This window comes from Leguminivora glycinivorella, chromosome 14 (genome assembly GCF_023078275.1).
Source record: "Leguminivora glycinivorella isolate SPB_JAAS2020 chromosome 14, LegGlyc_1.1, whole genome shotgun sequence".
In the NCBI taxonomy this organism is placed as follows: domain Eukaryota; kingdom Metazoa; phylum Arthropoda; class Insecta; order Lepidoptera; family Tortricidae; genus Leguminivora; species Leguminivora glycinivorella.
In genome coordinates, this window is record NC_062984.1 from 14,557,513 (window position 1) to 14,582,091 (window position 24,579).

The following is a 24,579-nucleotide window of genomic DNA, read 5'->3' on the forward strand; positions in this document are numbered from 1 at the left end:
GTAATTTATTTCGGTTTTAATTTATATGCTCTCATGAAATTTTAAAGCTCCTATTTTTTTACAAATTAAAACAATATATAATTTAATAATATTTTCTATATAAATAACTACATCCTCCATATAAAAAAAAACTAGCCGAGTCTTACTTAATCCAAGCTGAAATATAGCATTTCAATATTCTAATTTGTCAAAGAGCCTCTGCGGAAAAACAACGTCAGTGGTAAATTGGTCTATCGAATTATATGTCCAATAAAATAATCTTGATTCAATACAGTTTGGATTTTTGTCACAATCTTTCTTGTACATCATGATCACTCTTGCGCTAAGCCCTAAGTAGGTACTATGTCATTCATCGCTTATTTGACCCCAGATTTAATACTTTGGTTTGATCTCTTTCTCTGTTCAGTATTTATATTTGTTTTAAGGCACTGGTTCCACCAAAAGCGAATAAATGATGAGTTATCGGCGATAGAAAAGAACAAAAGATTGTCGCTCCCGTGTAAATAAAAGAGACGCGATGATAGCGCGAACAAGTTATAATTAGTTTGTCGCCGAGCAAATGAACTATTAAATCGCTAGCTCTCTCTTTTATTTAGGTGGGACCAGGCCCCGTAGCCGAATGGCATTTCTGCGACGTGAAACGAAATCGAAACGCCACAGAAAGGTAGTCTGGCTCTGTCGCGCTAACACGCAAGAGCGATAGCTACGAAAGAGATATTATCGTGAGCGTTTCGTGAGCGTTTGGGCATTCGGCTACGCACACAGTGCCTAACTTATGAGGATCAAATTGTGGCGATGAAACTGTAACGACTTACTTTGCGGTTATGCTACTGACTCAAAGTTTACCGTTTACAAATGAAAATCTGTAGTGCATATTTAAACGGTCAGCTCCGAGTTACTTAGTCGGCTCACCTTCAAATATGCAAGTGTACGTTTTGTTGTACATTGGTCTTCTTTCGTGCAGCAAATTATGTTATCGCTGACGTTAAACCTACGTCTCTTGTTACGAAAAGTACCATTAGGTACTTTATACCACAGAGAAATATAATTAAAGAAAGAGTGTTAACTCCGTACATAAGTAAATACGAGTTATTTCGTAGCCGACATCTAGCGTCAAGTAGCGTGAATTATCAGTACTAGTACTTGTCAAAAGAAGAAAAGGTCAAAAAACGACAAATAAATAAGTCTGCGGTTGCCGAGCATTTGCTAGAGTCAGGACCGAACCACTGGATTGAACTGCATAATCCCAAAGTCCTTTCAACTGAACGTCTTTACTATAGCAGGAAAGTACGTGAAGCGATTGAAATCAGGAAACATCGTAATTTCAATCAAAATGAAGGGCAAGTTATTTCATCTTCGTGGAATCCAGTGATTGGCAAGTGTAAACGTGAGAAAACTTCCCGTCCCATACCATCGGATGTCGTGAGTGTTGTATGTAGGCAGAGTGGCAACCCTAGCGTAAAAGTGACTGATGACAATCAAGTGCGGGTAGTTCGAAAAACTCGTACAGCTAGAAGATGTTGATACAACTCCCAGCCAGTCTACCCGTGACCACGGACGTAATGTCATGTCCGAAACGTCGGGTTAAATATAAATATAAAACGTAAGTTTTACGCGATTAAGTCCCGTTTTAATTTAATAATATGAGTGAAGATCGTGTTAGTTTAAATCAATATATTGTCAAAAGATGTCACAGTGAACGAAAAGCCTAATGCTCAACAATTTTCAGCTAATATTACAATCGGATTAATCGGTATTATATTTTCAACCAACTTACTTGTACTATAAGTTCTAAACTGTTTTAATATTAATGTTTTTGCTTGACTCAACACCCTTGATACGTCTTATTGTCGATTAGTGGTACCTATTGATAATTCCGCTACTCAACGCTAGATGTCGACTACGAAATAAGTCGTATTTCGGCAAGAAAAGTGACGTATGGAGTACTACTCTTTCCTTACTTATATAATTCTCTGTTTATACTTCCGATGAGTATTCTGCTGCGCGCAGTATTGAAATAATTTAGTATACTTATATTAGTTATACAGTTGGGATTTTTATTAGTGCAGCGTGGTGTTGAGGTTTCTGTGAAGCCGGGCGGAGCGGCGCAGGACGTGCGGCTGCAGAACGGGGAAACCCCCTTCCACGACGCGGACGATACGTATGTGTATCTGAAAAAAAGCAAAAGACCAAATAAGTTTTATGGTATACCCATATTACTCGCCTCGGGACGAGTGAATAATGACACTCCCGCACGAGGAACAAACGACACAGTGGCGATAAAAAAAGAACAAATAACGAACGAAAACTATTGAAGATTCATAAACATTCTAACTATATTCGAACCTAAATTGACTTTATTAGGCGTTTCTGCTTTGTTAGACGCCGTTCCGTTTCATTCACGCGACTTATTAACTGTTTTTAAAGTTCAAATTTAAAAGCTTTTACGGTTGACTATACTTTTAAAGACTGTATCGTTAAATATGGAGACAACTTTGAGTAGCCGTATTTATTTGCTATTATATTTTTTTCTTATAAGAAGACATGGGCTTAATAAGGCACATAATAAGGTACGCATTTTGTCCTAGAAACTCGACGTAAAGCATGTGGTTTAGACAGCATTGACTTAATCCTCCCGAGTACCAATTACGATTTCGGACAAATGCTACTAGAAAATTCACAAAGTGCGTACAAGACGACACAATTGCGAAAAAAATTGTACAGTGCGAACCTCAACGACACATGATCCACAAAGCAGAATATCTAGACATAGTCTAGCCACTGTTATTTTTAAAAAATAAAGTTCATGATCTGTGTATGGCGGTCATTTAGAGAATGTGGCATGGCGCTTACGCTAACTCCGACTTTGATGTCGAATTTAACTATCATACACTGTTTATATCGATCTGGTTTAGGCACTGTTCAAACACCATGAATGTCTATTGGACATTGGCCTATGCCTAATTTTTTTTATCTATTTTTCTCATCCTGCTTGTATCAAAAATTTACGGCAATCCGGAACGTTGCTCAGAAATGCGTTTTTTAAAATTATATAAATTCACCGCATTTATTCAGCAAGTACCCAATTGAACAACCATGAAGAGGACTCTTAAAAAATATATTTTGGCAGCATATTAACCTTTGTTTGGCAGCATATTAATCGTACAAAGAGTCTTTGAGATATTCTCAAATTAAGCCAGATTAAGGGTTGTCCGAAATTTATTTGCTAGACCTTAATGAAAGTACCATAAAGTCCCTAAAATAAAAAAAATATCAGACCTTCTTATATCAAATAGTACTTACCAATACCTTCAGATCATACTCTCGGACCATAATAATACAAAATTATGCACATGTCAACATTTTGGTTGTTTTGTCCCTATAATTAACGATACAGTCCTTATTCCTCAGGCATTCATTGTGAGTGAAATACATAGAATCTGGTAATTGCGTGTTTACTTCTATTCATTAATTGGCCCGTTCGTTCTTTCAACCAAATTAATATACAGTAGATAATTAATGGTTTGCAATTTGCATACACTTGCAGTTCTTGATAGTACGCGCTTTGTCATTGGAGAATAATCATTGTAATATGTATAACATCAATATTAATTGATAAAGATAATATTAAGCTCGGTAGTTATTCATAATGATAATAGTTACGCCTTGACTTGTAATCATAAACTTTGACCCGTGACCTATTAGCTGCATCAAATATGTGCTCAGTTTGGTATTTAGAAATTAGTTCGATTGCAGAAATAACAAGAAGACAATCTTTATAACTTTTATAATTGTATATTGTTTATTGCACCAATAAATTGCTCTGATATTTAGAATAAGATGAATTTTGTACATTGTTGACAATTTAAAAGTGCTTATTGTAAGCCTATTTGAATAAAGAATATAAAAAAAAATAAGCATAATAAAAATAATAAAATCAATATTTTCCAGTCATATTTAATATTTATTCCATGTAAAATTGAAGAGTAACTTTTGTTATTAAAATTACCTTATTTTAATAAGAAGCCGAAAAAATAAATATGAAGTAATAATGGCACAAATATTCGAGCCATTGTGGCAATCCAGAAATATGTCCGTTACGTGAAGCAATTGTTAACATGTTTGACATGATTATGAAGAGAAGTGAAGAGTCGTGGAATGTATTAGCCCCATACATTTCACGAGTCTTCACTTTCTGATCTATGATTGGCGCTCTCTGTAGGAAACAAAAAAAATTCAATTACGACTTGATCCGTGAGCGTGGTTTAGAAGCAACTTGAGACTGGGTGACGTGTATATACCTCCTATTTGTTTTTAATTTGTAGCGTTTATAGCATAATGTGTGGAGCAAGCATTATGTGACGTGTAGATGTCGGTTTCACAAAAATAACGCTTGTCAATAAAGCTTCATTGCTCCTTTATCGACCATCAGCAGTGTAACCTCTTTTTGATAGATGGTAAATGTCATGTTTAGTTCCGCTACTCGCCGCCGCATCGTACACAGCATGTCCATAGACAAAAAGTCTTAGTAACCATATCCATACGTACCAAAAGCGATCAACGGTAAAAAGGACATAAGAAGCATGTACCGTTTTGCTTAATGTAAAAAACTATAAACCCTAATATTGTACTAAGATAAAGCTGATTTTAGATTCATTTTTTTTTTAATTAATGCGTTTTGGTTGGATCAAAATCAACATGCGACCCGATCTCACATGCGACCATTGTCCACAGTTGATTTTGAAATGATGCGACTTGACAGTTAGGCAACGGTTCGAATAAGGCCCATGGTTTAATACATTAGGCTTACATTCGACGGTTGGTTGTTGCAGTTTATGTATTTGAGTACCTACCTACTTAATTAAAATTATCCCCCAACCTTGTTTTATATTCCAATTGTTCCTCGATCTATCTCTACAAGTAACAAGTATCATTTTTCATATTAATAGGCATACATATATTAGTACCTCATGTTTGTTGACTTGTCTCTTGAAGTACTTGTGGAAGCGCGTGGAGAGGGCCCACACGGCACCGTTGTCTCGCTCCGCCCATCGCACTTCCGCGCAAAATTGCAGCTTCTCTGGGTCTTGCGCGAGCACTCTGAAATATTGAATAACTTATTCAATCTATAGAAATAACCATCACACAGCCAGGCCTGGAGTTAAAGACTGGGCATATGGAGTTCCAGGGCCCTCCCTAAATTTATTAGGGCCCCCTTCTCCACCTTAAAACCATCTCTAGATCCGGGCCTTTTGGACTTAAGGGGAAATCCGGCCCTGTACAAGACACGACTAAACACAAAAATGATCTTAGGTAATTACGTTATTTGCTTGATTTACCTCAAGTAATGTCAGTAGTGACTTAGTGAGGTATAAAATTGTAATAAAATCTTGATAATGGTAATCAAACCAGCATCGCTATGAATGCTAATTCATTTTATCAAAGAACAAATAGGTACAGGGAACTAGGCTAGCGTCAGCTACAGTAGTTGTGTTTCAGTGGTTGATTTCTTATTCATAATAGCTATATTTTTTCTACTACTTTGGATTAGCCTTTAATAAAAGTTCCGAACTAACCTATGCGAGTTGCTAATAGGATTCCAAGCAGCGATGGCCGTCTCGACGATGGGGCTGAAGATGATGGTGTCGTCGCGAGGGTCGACGGCAATTCCTAGACCTTGGGAAGACTTGCGGCCCACGAGGTTCACGGGCAGGTCGGTGCCCTCGGCAGGGGGACCGGCCGCCAGGACTGCCGTTGACACGCTGAACAATCTGAAAAGTAACCGTTCAAAATTTAATATCGGCAAATAATACTTGGTATAATGATGACGTAGGTACTCAGATTTCCATGATGGGCTACAGTATGAAATTGTCACTCTAGGTATGTTTTATAGCTTACAGTTAAAAAGCATATTCATCTGTCAGTAGCCAACAGTTAATAAATAATAGAATATTCCTTGCTCCGGCACACCTCGGACACTGGCGATCAAATATATGAAAGAGGCGCGTTCCTAGCACACAGTCTAAGCTCGTGTAGGTGAACGCGTACCATGCTTGTATGAGTGAGCTATGACAGGTCGACTGTTCGCGTTTTTGGCAGGCGGTAACTGTGAGGTAGCCGAGAGGGGGTGGGCGGCACTTTCGGCGGGGAGCGGGAGTGGCCAAACTGTACGATATTACTCTTTATTATACTGTGGCTCCGGTGAGTCCGCTAGGCCGGAGCCCCCTCCATCAGCGCGAGCTTTTCTTCGTTGATGTGTTCTCACCGATATCAAGGCACATCAGGGGGGTTACCATGACGTACTAAAGCCGTTCAGTTTAGGTTGAGAGAAAGGGACACAGCTATAGCAGTTACATAGCTCCGTCCCTCTCTCTCAACCTAAACTGCACGGCTTTAGCACGTCATGGTAACCCCCCATGTGTTACTCTGCATTTTAGCTTACACATTTAGCTGCTTATTCACCTGTCAGTGATGGCCGACGGCTGGTAATACGCCGTCCTTCAGCGTAGACTTTTCTCCGTTGATATCATACCTACTCAGACACCCATGTTGGGGTACATTGCTTACAGCCAAAATGTCAAATTCACCTGTCAGTGGCCAACGGCTGGTAATAGAGCAGCCCCTGTGCTGGTGAGTGGGCAAGCCCGACGACGCCGTCCATAAGCGTGAACTTCTCTCCGTTGATGTCGTATTCGCCCATGTCGGGGTCGGGGTACATGGAGGCGTGGGTCACGCGCCAGGCGTTGTCGCGGTGCCCGTCGTATACGATGATACCTAGAAATAAGGGTGAGAAACATAAGATTTTTGGTTCAATAGTATACCTACTTGTTTCCAGTAAAGTAAGAAATCCTAATCGGTCGACCATTCCATGTGACAATACTTTCCGATTTAGTACTCAAGATGTGCATATTTTTTTCCCCTCACTAGCTCGGAAACACGTGTTTTGTTCTTTAATACCAGCGGGTAAAAACGCATTTTATCCACTAGTGGGTAAAGTAATTTGACCTTGAATAAAGTCAAATTAACTGCTTTAAAATTGATAAAAGTAGGTGAATCTAGTAATAAAGATGATTTACCACCTATGGAACTACTGGAAGCAGTGATAAACGCGTTTTTTGCGCTGTAGTTTCCTCGCTATAGTGAGGGGAAAAGTTTTGTGTTACACTCGGGTGCAAATGTATTTTACTTCTCGTGTGTTAAAAAACTCGCTAGTTCAGGATTCTATAATATTCTCGAACCACTCGCTTCGCTCGTGGTTCAACTATAGAATCCTTTCACTTGCTCGTTTTTCAATTCCACACTCGGCGTTAAAATACAACTTTGCCCCCTTGTATAACAAATAACTATTGTTCGATGGAACTGGAAAATGGCAACTTAGAACAGCGGCCTAAAAGTAGACGTTTTCTGTAGGAAGAATGTACTCGCGTTACTTAGGTACTCGATTACTATTCGTAAGTAGACTAATAAAACCAATAAATACTACGATGTCAACTTCACGGAGTCACCTACTTCATTGTCAGTAAAAAATTTAACAACATTATTTGAATACCTACCTGCATTAATACAATACAATACCTTCTTAATTGCCTATTAGTTAAATGCAATCGCGACGACGATAACAATAGTTACTACTGTTACTAGTAAGTACCTATCTTCTTTTGATTAAATAAATCTGAACTCTCAGTGGTGTTGTATTGGATATTGGTACAAACAAGGTTAAACAAAGCGAGAAAAGCACCTCAAGAGGTACCTATGCCTATGCTCAAGTCACGTAGGCAAGTATTGAGTAGTTACCACCAAAGCACGTTTACCCTTGGACGAAACATTTCATTCATAAAGCTAGGAACATACTACGCGGACGTCCGTCGTAAATCGACCGCGGACGGGAATCTGGACAATGAATATACCTAAGTAAAATACTTTTAAGTAACCGTGCAAACTATCGGTCGACGGACGTGGACTTGGCCTTGAGCGCATGGACGTCCGATCGAAATCTGGCTCGCTGGATGTTTTGGTGACCGTGCACACTGATTGGTCGCGGTCGCGGTCGATTTACGACGGACGTCCGCGTAGTATGTTCCTAGCTTTAGGTCTACCATGGAATGAAGTACCTGCCTATTATTTATTGAACTCTCTAAACTTTAGACTCGTGCTACTTATGTTATCAAAAGTTAATTATGTCGCTAGTCAGTATTTTTCCAGAATTTCAATACGATACACCGGAACAAATTTGTCACATTATATTTCTTAAAAATAAGTCTGTATTTACCGTTAACAAATATTCATATGAATATGAATTGCCAATTTAGCATGAAACAACTTGCGAATGTATACTTAGGTACAAGATAAATAAAGAATATCACGCTTAATTTTCGAAGTTGATTTATCTGTTTCTATACTAGATTGTCTAGGTAAGTACCTACATATTACCTACACGATGAAACCTAATTCAACTATGGTTTTCTGTTGAAATTGAAAAATGGCCTTATTGCACTTGAAGCAAACCAAAAGGACCCTTCTGCGATGTACCTAATGTCGCAAATGATATTTTTTTATTATTATTATGCAAACCTGCGAAAAGTTTCTTAACACTCCATTTTTTCAATCGGTGCATTGATAGAATGAAAATTATTTGATCGCGAGCCGTGACCTCACACCTCTTGTTATTAACTTTTTGTGCTTTCCGAGTTACACAGTACTTTTAGTAACATACAGTACATTGATGTCTAAAATACAAATTTTAAATATAATTAAAATGCAAATAAACAATTTGTAACAAAAAAAATCGTTCCGTCACCAAAGGTATAAGATGAAATGGACCAGAAAAAATTGTTCTGTTTTTATGGGATAGGAGGCAAATGAGCAGACAGGTCACCTGATGGTAAACGATGATCTGCCGCCCATGGACACCCGAAACAGGCAGAACCTCCAGGTGCGATGCCGGCCTTTAAGATGGGTGTACGCTCTTCTTCTTCTATGGGTGTACGTTCTTTATTTGTCAATATCGGGTTATTGGAACTTCACCAATCACCATTATTCAAATATGCGACAAATCTCGGTCCGTCCCGTATTCTGCATTGGTTCCAAACGATTCAGGGCCAATAATGTCTAGCCGTAGGTATCTGACCGTGGTCGTATTTATATTCGTACACTTTATAGTAATGTGCTAATGTGTAATAGATAGTCAATATTCTGAGTATCATACTTATACTGTGGTGCACAATATCGTGACTACCGTATACATAGCCGGGTGGACAAAAATTCCGTCTATTTTCGTGATATCATATGATATGATATATATGAGACATTAAAAGTTGAATGTGTCAAATCTGACACGAACCACGTTGTGTTGGTTAGATTTTAATGAACACATGTGAAACACTAAAAGATAGGTAGTGTTCATGTTCAATAAATGTGTTAAATTAAAAGTACCTTCAGCTAATTTAAGGAAATATTATGTATCGTATATTTATTTATTTATTTAAACTTTATTGCACAAATTAAAAAAAACCGGCCAAGAGCGTGTCGGGCCACGCTCAGTGTAGGGTTCCGTAGTTTTCCGTAATTTTCTCAAAAACTACTGAACTTATCAAGTTACTACTACAGTATATGTAGATGCATGGGTAAATGCTAAATCCACTTGATTTGTATAAAGTGTGTCTTTGGGTCTATGGAGCAACCATAATCTTTAATGATATCGTTTGCTTGATACCTAAACAATCGTTACATCACCTCAGGTGACACGAATGTGTATTGTGTACCCCCATTATTACTGTGGGAACTTATTACTTTTACAGACTACGGTGTTACATCAGAGAAAAGTATGACAAAAAAATCATATGGATTAAAAGATAACAGTCAATTGATAGATTGAATAGACAACAGTGCCCTAAGAATTTTTGACGTTTTAGTATATAAGGTGCATTGGGGTAATTTCGAATCACAGAAATGCTCTGGTAATTTCGAATAGGGGAATCTTGATATGATGGAAATAATAATAATTTTTATGTGACTTTCGAAATTAGACGACTTTCGAAATTATCGAAATTACGTCACACGGAAAGGTAATGTCATTTTTTTGGTTCTAGTATGTATTAGACCGCTAAATTAAAATGGGACTGGGCTGGACAATCAGGCAGGCAATTATGGTCGCGCGATAAATGATAAAATAGCAGGCCGTCCCTACCGCACTATTTGTAAGTGCGATAGGGATGGCCCGATGTTTTATTATCTATCACGCGACCATGATTGCCCTACTGGACATGCCTGCCGTATGCACCCGGAAAGGTGAGCTAAAACGGTAACAGACTGGGACCGGCGGAATACCATAGCCGATGCAGGCCGGGGTTCGGGCAGACCAAAAAGGAGATGGCGGGACGACCTGGACGCATTCTACCCAAAATGGTGGGACAACGCTGACGACAGGGTCGAGTGGAAAAAACGAAGGGAGGGTTTGCCCAGGTGGGACACTAAAAAAAAAAAATCATTTATTTCAAGCCAATTATTGCTCATACAGGTTGATTCCATACTATATTATATTATACTAAAAGAGGCTAATAAAAAAAGTATGTAACTGTTTAAAGGCGTTGTTTTTCATACAACAACAACAACGTTTTTTTACAAGGGAGCAAATAAAATTGTATAACCGCCAATATTGATTATTAATATGATATTGAGCCCGAGCAAGCGAAAGATTAAGTTTAACCACTAAGTGAGGGTAGCGAGTGAAGATGACGTTTACGCTTCCGGGTAACGAATTATAAACATCTAAAACTCATGTTAGAAGCTCAGGCCCCGTAGCCGAATGGCATTTCTGCGACGCGAAACGAAAACGAAACGCCGCGAAAGGTAGCCTGGCTCTGTCGCGCCAATACGCAAGAGCGATAGAGATAGATATCTACGAGCGTTTCGTTTCGTTTCGTTGCGTGTCGCCTGAGCGTTTGTGCCATTCGGCTACGTACCCAGTTCAATAATCCTATATTAAGATTAATCGATATTTATGCAATGATTGTTATCGAAACTATATGTAATCAATCATTAAGTTAGTTCAAAATGATCGCCGTTATTGCTTATGGCACGCATATAAACGTTAACCTTAGCATCGTTTCTCTTTAATCACTTATGATCATGGTAAGTACTTCTTAAATAGAGTAATCTTAATACAACTTGATCAGATAAATAATGATAAAACAAGAAACACATGTCGCGTTCAATGATTTTATTTTTGCAGTTATGTTTGCACTGTTAGAACGTTTAGAATAAAATCATTGCGCAAAACCACAATGAAGATTTTGAAGCCCTGTTTAAATGGCAGGCGCTCAGATTAATAATCATGATTATTAGTACCTATACCTATTTTTAATGTGTTTTATACTCAACCCGTGTGGTGACGGGTTAAGAATTTCACCACCCCCTTTCTTCCCGTGGGTGTCGTAGAAGGCGACTATGGGATATGGGGTAAATTGTGGCGTAGGCGAGAGGCTGGCAACCTGTCACTGCAATGTCACAGTTTCGTTTTCTTTCAACCCCTTATTTGCCAAGAGTGGCACTGTAACTTTAGCAGTTTCATGTGCTCTGCCTACCCCTATATGGGAAACAGGCGTGACTGTATGTATGTTGTATGTATGTTTATACTCAATCACGATTCTAGCAAAAAGTTGCCTATCTATTAAATAACATTTCTTTAGATACTTATCTGGTGCAATGCAATGCCATCATATTTGCTGCATAAGATAAATGGGAAGTGAACCGGCACCTGGCTCCGTAGCCGAATGACATTTCTGCTACGCCAAACGCCGCAGAAATGTAGTCTGGCTCTGTCGCACCAATATGCAAGAGCGATAGAGATAGATAGTTACGAAAGAGATATTATCGTGAGCGTTTGTGCATTCGGAAATTATTATGAATCAATAGTTTAACTTTAATGAATGGTATAAATATGTAATATAATGTAAATAACTTTAATTAATAACATTTGCATGCCTACTAGTATAAGGTATTGACATTATCTGGACATAACACTAATGATATTACCAACTTATCTGTACATAATGTTAAGCAAATAAATGCATTTCATTTCATTTCATTTCATTTCATTTCATTTCATTTCATTTCATTTCATTTCGGCTACGCACACAGATAAGATAGCAACGACGTTGATCAACAGCTCTTGAACAGGAAGAAGCTCTACATTCTCCTACAAAAGGGGCAACCTGGCGTGATAGTGTGACTAATATCATGTAGATAAAGATGTTACTGTAATTTGATAAAAAAAGGAAGCGAGCGCTGCAGTGCAGCTCCTAAAACACCAGAGTGGTCAGCAGCTCACGAAACAAATGAAACTCTGTATTAAGAAGACAACATACCTACCTGGTGCGACAGTGTCACTAATGTAAGCGAAGATGTTATCGCAGTTGGATGCGAGGCGAGAGCTGGAGCGAGTCTCATCGAGCACCAGGTTGGTCAGCGGAGAACTTGGTCAGCAGCTCACGAAACAAATGAAACTCTGCATTAAGAAGACAACATACCTGGTGCGACAGTGTCACTAATGTAAGCGAAGATGTTATCGCAGTTGGAGGCAAGCCGAGAGCTGGAGCGAGTCTCATCGAGCACCAGATTGGTCAGCAGGGAGCTCGGCCTCAACAGCTCACGGGGGAAGTACACGCTTCGCACCTGCAACCGATGAAACAGTCATTGAGAAACAAATTCAAAACATAGGAATATGTTACGTTTTCATAATGTTGTGATGGTTCTTTTTGTGGTAAGCAAATGAACCTAAATCAACTAATGTTTTCACAAAACTGGGATTATTGTAATTATTAAGTAAATCGGACTACCTACTACTACTACTACGGACTATAATGGTGTAAATTATAGTTCTGTTTGCTAGATTAATTATTGACGTTTATCAGACGGCAAGTAAAATTAAATATTACTTTAAGCTCAAGGGAATTGCTATGAAAAAAAAACTTAATTATGACAGTTGAGACAGTTTTGATACATGATGCTGATGATAATTTTGAATAGATATATGTTCGCACCGCAACCGCAATTATTTTCCAATACTGCACCTGTTGTAACCAAAACTACTCCATAGCCACTAATCGTCCGGGCACAGGGCCCAATCAAAGCAGCCACAATCCACACCGTGTAATCACGGCTATCGGTCACTGCAATGCGATCCGATGCCACGCCCTGCATATAATGAGAATACGGCCTCGGCGGCCGTGAGCTGTCGATCGTGGGACGGACTGACCAGCACTTTCAGTCAACACATTTTTACATCCGTATTGTAATTAAATAGGTATCGACATAAATAGTTATCACCACTAGTTTTATTTTAGGCAATGAATAGCGAATGGCTTTGTAAATAACGATTGATTTTGTGAACAAAATTAGAGACTGGAAGAGTACAGGGTCAGCCAGGAAAGTGGTTTTACACTTTTCGACTCTACTTACACATAAGGTCGTTTTATCTGACTGTACCTAGGTATAATCTATGTTTTAGTTAGTTGCTCTTGAAATTGTATTGTTATAAATAAATTTAAATAGTGTAGTACGATTTCTACATACAGACGGTCTAATCCGACTTAACTTGAAAGTAAACTGTGCAGTCAGCTTTTAAATATTGTCTTTATTTAGTTTTCATTTACAAAATAAAGAATTACTTAAGTTAATTCAATACCTACCTAACTGAAACAAAAAATGAAATTTGACACCTCAGCTGAACAAAACCATTTCTGACCCTTTAGCACAAATTGCCTTGTCGCGCGCGAGTCCATACCTACATCAAGCGCGACTTCAAGAATGGACTCGCGCGCGACAACGCAAGTGGTGCTAGAGGGGCTGATGATCATACAATAACTGAAAAGTTCCTATAAGCTTTAGGATGTTAATGGTTGGCTAACTACTTAATTGTGCAAACTTGTATACTTGACAATTTAATCATACTTAATTATATGTAAAGTCCGAGCCCTGCTCATTATCTTACGTTCGCAAAAAATAATGATTAGGAATGATTGCCGGCGGCACCACGCGTGATATTGCGATCACCTTCAAGTATGCCAGCAATGCGTGTCCTGTGCTAGATCCGAATTGACAGTAATCACCTTCATCAACTATGTATGTCGATACAGTAAAGGCAATAACCACAGGCTATTTAGAACATTTTTATCACTAGTTGCTCTGTGTGAGCTGTAGACCTCAGGATATGCTTAGAAAATGTGGTGTGAAAAACGGTTCTTCCAGTCATTATCACATTTAAGTTTAACCAAAGACATATATAACTCCGTATAGACAGATTTGTCTAAGAAAAACCTCAGTACTATACAGAAAAAAGTACGGTGGCCTAGATGGCATTACGCCTTTAGGGTACGCTCAGCTAGATGGCGCTTATATTAATATTTGACATTTTAACACATATCAAGCTAAGAATATGGGCCAAATTGTCAAAACTGAGGTCCAAAAGCTTTAAGCCTGTGTCAAGAGATGGCAGTCTATGCACTGTGATTACACATTTTACTTCGACAGTAACTCTCTATAATAGTTAAACTGTTAGGTAGGTACTCATGCCATTAACGCTCAGTCCTCCCTCCTCCATCCTTATTAGTTGCAAATTCCGCAAATTTTTCCAAACACGAAAAAAAGCATTTACTGAATCAAAGAATCTGGTCTTCATTTTGTATGGTCTTCATATATCATGATCAGACATCGTAACTTTTTCCAGTAATTTTGGTGCAGTATTATCGCGTTAAAGGAATATACATATATGCCCGAAGCCAGTTGTAATAGTTATTTAATTAGGATTAATAGCAGTAAAATGAGCCTTAATTAATCATCTACCTAGGAAACACATGTATAAAATGAATTCCTTTATTTATACCATGTTGCACTGAAATTACTGGAAAAGTTACGATGTCTGATCAGGTTACCCATTAATTAACAATGTGGCACTACAAAAAAATATGTAATTATTACGGAGCAATGTCAGCGACATTGAAACAATCTGCCATTAACTGACCTTACTCGTACCGGGTACCAATTGTTTGAAGTTGAGGAGACCATTCAATGGCAAAGTCACGAATGATTATGATCTACTTTGAGCACTGAAGAAATTGCACAATTGCTTAGTTTGTACCGATATAACAAACTTAGCTAATACCTACAGTCATAGAGGAAATATTAGGCTCGAATTTGAAGGTAAACCTATTTTATTTTATTATCCATTGTATTCGTTTTAATAACTAATTTCTTTTTACGGAAACTTCTGCCGACAATTTCGAAAACACGGACGTTCAATAAGCTACGTGTAATCAGATTTTTTATTTATTTACTAACAGCATAGGTTTACAAAACTAACGACTTGATTAGCTCTTTATGGTATGCTAAATATGATGCGGATCGGATACGTTTGTTAACAATGAATGACGTTTCAACAAAAATGTAACATTTGACAATGGCATGTCTCATTAATACTATTTTCATACTATTTTCACCTAATATGTGATGTATTTTAAAATAAAAGGCCTTAAGTAGGTCTTAAGTAACTTTAATGAGCACACTGCTTTAATTAATTAATGATATAAAGGAATTCCAAATTTAAGTACTAGAATAAAGTCGCCTGAATAGTTTAAATTTGTATTAATGAGCCAGGCAAATGGCAATATATACTCGTAAGTATTACACCAGGCACACCAAGGCCAGCGGTGCTTAGAAGAATTGTTTTACAATTGTTTTACAAGGTATATAGATAACCAGAGATATTCAAACGCGATATTATCTTTTACCGCGTCGGTTGTAACAGTTACAGTCACGATGTTTCCTTTTCCTGTTTTTAGGTCCACTCTTACCAGAAGTAGTTGGACAATGAATGATTAATAGATACCTAATAGGAACAGGATTCCAACGTCGCGAGCGGTGCCTTTCACCACGCTTTAGCGGACCCTTTTAAGTTTCTTGTTATGTTATATATGTATATACAAAGTACCTACAACCTGCTTTTATTGATTGCCGTTAAGTTCAGAGGAAGATTCTTTACATAGGTCAAATTCAACACTGTTTGATTAGTCTGTAATAGACATTTCGGTGGCGCTCTTTTTGGCGGGATTGTATTTTATAATAAACCACAAATTTACTTTATTAATGTTGCATTTCCACTATTTCCGATTCGCTGACGTATTATGTTGCAATCCTAACCTATTTAAAAAACCGTACCTTTTTAGGGTTCCGTAGTCAACTAGGAACCCTTATAGTTTCCATGCATGTCCGTCCGTCCGTCCGTCTGTCCGTCCGTCCGTCCGTCCGCGGATAATCTCAGTAACCGTTAGGTTTTTGGACCCCCCCCCCCCATGTCACGCTTTTTTGTATCCCTTTAACAGGGATTGTCACATTTAGTATGCCCCCCCCCTTACACTGTGACGTAATATATGGATGACGCCTAACCGTTAGCACTAGAAAGCTGAAGTTGGTACCAATATGTATATTTTGTTAAGGTACTGATTTTTTTTTTTCATTCCAACGCCAACGTGTGATATATTGTTGGATAGGTATTTTAAAATGAATAAGGGTTTACTAAAATCGTTTTTTGATAATATTTTTCGGAAATAATCGCTCCTAAAGGAAAAAAAAGTGTGTCCCCCCCTCTAATTTTTGAACCATATGTTTAAAAAATATGAAAAAAATCACAAAAATAGAACTTTATAAAGACTTTCTAGGAAAATTGTTTTAAACTTGATAGGTTCAGTAGTTTTTGAGAAAAATACGGAAACCCACGGAACCCTACACTGAGCGTGGCCCGACACGCTCTTGGCCGGTTTTTGGTTACACTGTTACTGCTTATTATGTTACCAAGGACACCCCAAAGACTGCATTGTCTTAAATATAGACCACTTTCAGAATCTCATAACACTCCACAGATCAAATTAATGATAAACTGTTTATGCAATTACTTACATGAATCACGGTCAAAATTAATCTTGCTTCAAGACGGAATTGTTTGGTCACGATTGTCACGAAATAACCATTCATTTTTTCCGACATGAAACTGAAACGTGTGTAAGTATTATGAATACATTGATATAAGAATCAGTAGAGAAATGAGGAACAATATTAGTAACTTTAATGATAATAGTATTTTTTATTCTTAAGGGTCACTGACACTTATTAATGAATTTATTATTATCTCTAAAACGATGTTTTTTTTTTTTCATAAAAAGTGATAATATACCTAACAGGTGGTTCCTGATAGTGAAGCTGAAGGCTAACATAATGAAGCAATAACATAATGGTCATTAAAGGCATTAAATTAGAGCGACGAATCTATTGTGCGTGATGCGTAACAGTGCGAACGAAACGAGTGCGACCTTGGCAGTACTGAACTCGCATTTGATCTTGAACGAGATACGCAAAGGTGCAAATGCAACATGTTGGTTAGCCGTTTGATAACATCGCGTCGTGACAGAAAATAGTGTCGCATTTCATACACTTTTGGTGAAATAAGTATGTAGGTTGAAATAGGTATTACTTTCCTTAATGACGTTGGAGGTTATGATAAACATTTTTTAGGGTTCCGTAGTCAACTAGGAACCCTTATAGTTTCGCCATGTCTGTCTGTCCGTCCGTCCGTCCGTCCGTCCGTCCGTCCGTCCGTCCGTCCGCGGATAATCTCAGTAACCGTTAGCACTAGAAAGCTGAAATTTGGTACAAATATGTATTTCAATCACACCGACAAAGTGCAAAAATAAAAAATGGAAAAAAATGTTTTATTAGGGTACCCCCCCTACATGTAAAGTGGGGGCTGATATTTTTTTTCATTCCAACCCCAACGTGTGATACATTGTTGGATAGGTATTTAAAAATGAATAAGGGTTTACTAAGATGGTTTTTTGATAATATTAGTATTTTTGGAAATAATCGCTCCTAAAGAAAAAAAAGTGCGTCCCCCCCCTCTAACTTTTGAACCGTATGTTTAAAAAATATGAAAAAAATTACAAAAGTAGAACTTTATAAAGACTTCCTAGGAAAATTGTTTTCAACTTGATACGTTTAGTAGTTTTTGAGAAAAATACGGAAAACTACGGAACCCTACACTGAGCGTGGCCCGACACGCTCTTGGCCGGTTTTTTTATTATGAGACCAATGCTGAAATCGCGAAAACCATTCCTGTCTATAAGGCGTAACCAAATTAGTCACGGATGTTTTTACGACTGATAGTAGTCCGCTCCTGGAGTATATTTATGTATGAAACATCATAGATTTTGTTATGTTTTTTTGGAGAAAACTAGGAAACAAATGTGCTGTGTTTAAACACCCTATTAATAAAATAATTAAACGAGATCTCTGTAGACACTGTTAACGTGACATGAGAGACAGTGTTAAACATCCTAACAGGCAAGTACATTATAGGGGATGGTTATTAAGAAAATCAATTAAAATATTTTTTTTGCTAAGGAAATGAAAACAAAAAATCATATGAAAATTTTGTTTTAATTTCTACTGAAAGTTAATTGTTTGATGTTAATTAACGTCCCTTAAAATATCCGTGACTAATTTGGTAACACCCTATACTATAGTATTTATAATCAAGATTTAATAAACATTTATTCTACGTCATTTTAACATATCGATACCTATCAGTGTTTGAAAAAATAATGTTTACTAGGTACCTATTCATCAAAGTCTATTAGTTTATAGGTTAAATATTGAACTTATTGCAAACCAGCATAACACCGTGTAAGTTCGCGCACCAACATAAAACCACAGTAATTTCGCAGCTTTCTAACAACGCCCTTCAAAATAACTGGTTCATTGTTATCAAACGTTGCGTCACTCACCAGGCGGTCGGCGGCTATGTCGAAGATGAGTATTTGAGGGAGAGAAGCGGGGGGACACAGACACACGCAGCAGAAGAGAAGAAGAAGAGTCGTGGTCTGTATGGGGCGCTATACTGTCTATTACAGACCCATCAAAGGTTGCATCAACCTGGTACGGTACACACAGACCACCCCGGTTCAGTTGATACCATTATGTCATTGTTATCAACGTTGTATCACTCACCAGCCGGTCGGTAGCCATATCAAAGATGAGTATCTTGGGCGGGCAGACGCGGCGGAAGTCGTCGAGGCTGGTGACGACGCCAGCGTCCAGCACCCACAGCCGGTTGCAGCGGTCGGCCCTGATGCGGTACACGGAGACCAGCCCCGTGCAGTTGATGTCACCGCGGCCGGCTGTGTGCCACGACCAGTCGGGGTAGGCCTGTGGATAGAAAACATATATTAAGCACACATTGCTTGCCGTTAGTGTTAGGCCTTAGTGCACGCTCATATTAGGCGTGCAGCGGGGCGGGGCGTGCGGCGTGAATATCAAACAATGGAAGTTCATGCAAGTGTCCTGAGGCGATGCTTCATAGATTATATGCATGCTCGCCCGCCTCGCCGCACGCCTGGCGAAAATTCCGCACCGAGCGTCCACTCAGGCCTTACACTCACAGGTTTAAGGGGACTGGCGAGCGTCTCTCTCGTTTCAACCTATGGATATCGCTACCACCACCGCCGATAGCCAATGTAGCCAGACCATTAGAGTTGCTCAAAGACGCCTAGTCCTTCAAAGATGATATCAGAGTCTGAAATGGGTCACTAGACCGGGTGAGTAGTCCTGCGTGCATAGCAATGCCCAAACGCTTCAGGATTCGCTCACGATTCGTTCACGATTCGCTCACGATTTGTGAGCGTTTCGTGAAGCGTTTGTGCGAATGCTACGCACACTGTAGTAAGCCAATGCCACATGTGGGCATAACTTTAAAAAAAATAGATGGTGCCAGAATAAGTTTGTCGCTACCTAGTTTTTTCAGGCCTATTAGATTCAATTTATTAGTTAGTTGTGAAAATACTTTCTTTAATACATAACAGAATTAGAGAATGCATGCGCGAAACAACGGTAGGTACTAATCAACTGTCCAACATAATTACTTGCTTAATCTACATAGTTATGCACCTATAATACAAATATACTACGTACATGCAATATATCGATTTGTATTGATCAATGCTACGAGTATAATTAACTTGAAACAGCAAATAAGAAAAAAAATCACGTAACTACAAAGACAGGAAAGTTAATAAGGATTCACTGATTTACATAAACTTTCACGATTATTACACAAACACATTTTTTTTTGTCAGGCAGGCAATTATGGTCGCGCGATAAATGATAAAATAGCAGGCCGTCCCTATCGCACTATTTGTAAGTTCGATAGGGACGGCCCGATGTTTTATCATCTATCGCGCGACCATGATTGCCCTACAGAAAGTGTTGATGTCATTTCAAGCCAGTCTTCTCCGAGACCACGGGAACAAAGCCGTCCCTGAAACGTTGGAGGTCATAAACTCCCGTGATAAAGTCCCGATTTAAAAATAATTATTTATAAGGATTGTTGAACAAATAGACAGGGGCTCACTAACTAACAGTTCACCGGACGGTAACGGCCAGTCGGTTGGAAAAAGTGACAGCGCCGCCGCCGAGTAGCTGACAGTTGCCATCCGACAAGCTTATAGTCAGTGAACCCGATAAGAATAGAAGACTGGCAATTATGTCTCTGAAAAAATATTTTACGACTTTCTAAACAAACATAATTACTAGTAAATTTTAATTTTTGAATAAGCGCCAACGCAACTTAGCAGCATATCAAAATGTTAAAAATTGATGCCACTATAGGCTTAGAATAAATTGAAAAGTGGACAATTACTGCCCTGGATGAGACTTTGGACTCACGGCCACTAGATTACTCGAGCTTTCTGTCGTTTGAACCACCAAGACCTCAGTCATATCCAACGAGACTTTCCAGCTTCCAGCATATAGATTAGACCTTAACGACTTAGACCTTATACACATATAATGTACATATAATGTAAGAACAATATCCAACACAAAATAAACCGTAAGTTAAAAATAGATACTTACCCTAAATGTACTTAACGGTTTACATCCTTCCGATGATGCCGTGTGCCTCGATGATAAATCAATGATCGGTCTAGTTACTGGTCTAATTTACAACTTGCAAATAAGTAGTCGGTTGTTATACAGAGTGGGGCCTGTAACAAAGGCGAAGAATTGAACTCTAGGCTATTCTCCTTATACTGATCAACATTTGTTCGGCGACTTTTAAAAATAAATTGTATTTTGATTTTTATCACCCCTGAAAGTTTTTTCTAAGAGGTAATGTATTGCGAATTCTGTTAAATCTAAAGTGTGACAGACAACGTCAATGACAACAATAATGGCGTACATTGAAGCTAATATTTATTTTGTATGAAAAATTAAAAATTTAAAGACTTCATAATTTTTAAAAGTCACTGAACAAATGTTGATCAGTATAAGGAGAATAGCCTACAGTTCAAATATTCGCCTTTGTTACAGGCCCCACTCTGTAGATCTAAAGGTAGCAATTAATACTCAATGTGTAGCGTGAAGAACTATTATAAACTTGAAAACATTTTGCAAATTAATTGATTTGTTTTATTATGACGACTAACTCATGTTGCACCATGTCATAGAATAAGTAAGAGTTATTACATATTATGATAATATGGTGCTCCTACACTGGCAGTTATAGTTAGCCAGTAAGGGAGCACCATAAGACGAATTTTCCGGGCGAAGTACGGTCTCGTGATCTTTACGCACGTTTAGTAAGTCGAAAGGGACGCACCGACGCAAAAAGCTCACTAGTGACCTACTAGGCCCGCTAGTCCGCAAGGGACGGTAATAAATAGTCGAGATATTTTCCATGTTTTACCAGGAGCGGCTCACTCCGCGATTCTATCGCAGCGCTACAAGTACATGTCAGCGGCCGCGAGTTCGCGGCCCATTCATTGGCGACGGCCTTCGCGCGGCGCAATAAAATTCAATGTTGGCTGCTCGCGTGCGGTCCGTTTGTTAATGTAGGTAAGAATTTAGAATGGCGGCATTTTGTGAACATCAAAGGAGTGAGCCTTCTATACTTGTACTATTATATATTCTGTGGTTTTACACTTACATAGTGTATCCACTTAACACCGGGCCGGTGCCGGTGGACACTATATAATGGTACAATTGTAAAATATGAAAATAGTTATTTGTTATACAAGGGGGCAAAGTTGTATTTTAACGCCGAGTGTGGAATTGAAAAACGAGCAAGTGAAAGGATTCTATAGTTGAACCACGAGCGAAGCGAATAGAATCCTGAACTTGCGAGTTTTTTAACACACGAGAAGTAAAATACATTTGCACCAGAGTGTAACACAAAACTTATCCCCTAATTATAGCGAGGAAACTACAACGCAAAAAAATCTATTAAGTAGGTAGTTAAACTAACCCACCGTTCGAAATTGTTTCCCTAGATTGACAGATTAAAAGTACTCAATTAAATTCATAACTCGATGTAGTTTCCGTCAGCTATAACTCATTTAAGGTAGGATGTAACCAACAATTAAGGTTAGTTATATATCAAAGCCGATATATCTATTTTCGATTCGATTTTCCATCGAGCTTATGTAATCGAGTAACCACAGAATTGGCTATAAGTAATGTCAGTCATTTAGACGTATCGGCCTGTCTATGAAATATCTTGTATGGACACGCCTATAGTCTCACACATATAAGTAACATTTATGGTCATCAGAATGTTATGGTCCTTGTTACTTGCTAATATGCTTTATAGTCTTTATACTCAATAAAATATCGATTGTTTCATTTACGATGACGCGTGCTTTGGCTCGTATAGTCATGTAATTGAAGGTTAGATTTAACGAATCTGTGCGTCATCGTGAATGAAACGATCTGTAAGTACTTAAATACATAATACAACAATTCACACCTGTTTTTTTCCAACAGGGGTAGGCAGATCCCAGGAAACTGCTTAATCTTCAGTACCAAGCCGTCGCGATTTAACTTACACCGGCACCGTGGCTTGCGTGGGCGACGGTCGCGCGATGGTCGCCCGACGGCGATGCGACGCATACGAAATCAAACCTTATCGATATGGAAGTATGAGACGCGACGGCGCGTCGCCCACGCAAGACACGGCGTTACTCACGTTAGTAATATTCAACTTCCTCCCCTTGTTGCACAATGTACTATTATGGGGTTGGTTATACGAAACATATCGCGAGAGTGACAAATAAATGCCTAACGTGACTTCCTGACTGCGTGAGCGTGACCTGGGTGTAGTAGATAAATTATAGGACTTTACAAGTTACCTACTTCAATGTAACGCCATATGCTTAAGTAAATAAACATATGAATATGACTCACGACTTTTTATAATCAAGTATTTGTGATGTTAACAGCTTATATGTAACCGTGACAGTTTCGACAGTGTGTGATGTATTTATCGCTCCATTGATCCCGTTTATCGCGCTACGTAATGGTGATGGCGTATGCCGACATAGTAGTAGAAACACAATGTATCTTGTAACTTATAACGTATGCCGACGTATGGGAAAGGGGGTATAATCTGCTTAATTACCCACTAATTGCACGCAGTCGTTTTCTTTGAAATCACAGTCGACATCGATTACAAAACAAGACTGATTTTAAACGATTATCATTGATCGTTCTTCAGGGTTGGTGTGGAATGTAGAAACATTATGAGGCACATCGGTTTCATGTTTTACAGTTTAGTGACGTATCTACCCTTCACCCCTCAACATACATTTTTATTAGGACATCAGAGATAGAATCAACAATAAAGAGAGAATCGGACTTTCTCTACTTTTAACCCCCGACGCAAAAACGACGGGGTGTTATAAGTTTAGAATAGAATAGAATAGAATAGAAGAACTTTATTCAAAAACGCTTAATTTAAACTTAACTAATAACACTAACATAATAAATATTATTGTATTAAAGCGTAACTGAAAAGGTCTCCTACTCTCCTCTCAGCTTCATGCCAAGGGACCCTGGAGGACCCTGACGCTGGTCTTCCGTGGAGACCCTTCCGAGAGAGCGCAGCTACAAACTATACAAAACAAATCATTTTATAGTTTTTGTATCTAAATTTATATAAATTTTAATATAATTATAATTTTAATAATATTTTAATGCTATGAACTATTCACCTGTAATAGTCATACTGAATTTTTTTTTACAAAATAATCGCATAGAAATGATATGATTAGATCCAAATGATTGGCGTAACCTGGACATAAAATATACAATTAATTATTTTTGTTACCCTATCCTTAGCACAGACTTAATTACAGTTTTTCTGTAAATTCAAAATATATTTTCTAAAATTAACCTTGAACGAATACACTGATAATGAGTTCCTGATAGGAGGCGGTATATTGTTCCAGCACTTCGTGGCAGAGTATTTAAAGCTGCCACGAAATGCGGCGGTGCTGTGCCGTGGACAAAGCAAACGAGCAGCTCCCCTAATATGTCTCTGTGAAAAAGTTAATTTCTCATATAGATATTGTGGCCTCATTGTCTTGACAATACCAAAAAGCATACAGGCAAAATGCATTGAACGTCGTGACTCCATATTCAATAAACCGTGACTATTTAGGTAAGGAGTGACATGAGTCCGAGATGGAATGTAAAAACAAA

General features: G+C 38.3%; 1 protein-coding gene across 1 annotated transcript in view; it reads right to left on the reverse strand.

Annotated features, from left to right (window-relative positions):
* Nucleotides 1-1,683: 1,683 nt before the first annotated feature.
* The window catches only part of LOC125233126 (protein yellow), a 56,953-nt gene continuing 34,057 nt past the window's right edge, over nt 1,684-24,579 (reverse strand). Inside the window, exons 3-8 of the mRNA XM_048138994.1 lie at nt 19,054-19,251; nt 12,528-12,672; nt 6,588-6,774; nt 5,577-5,771; nt 4,968-5,100; nt 1,684-2,171 (exon numbers count right to left, since the gene is read on the reverse strand). Coding sequence (XP_047994951.1) covers nt 2,061-2,171; nt 4,968-5,100; nt 5,577-5,771; nt 6,588-6,774; nt 12,528-12,672; nt 19,054-19,251 — 969 coding nt within the window. The 3' untranslated portion in view covers nt 1,684-2,060. The remainder of the gene's footprint in view (nt 2,172-4,967; nt 5,101-5,576; nt 5,772-6,587; nt 6,775-12,527; nt 12,673-19,053; nt 19,252-24,579) is intronic.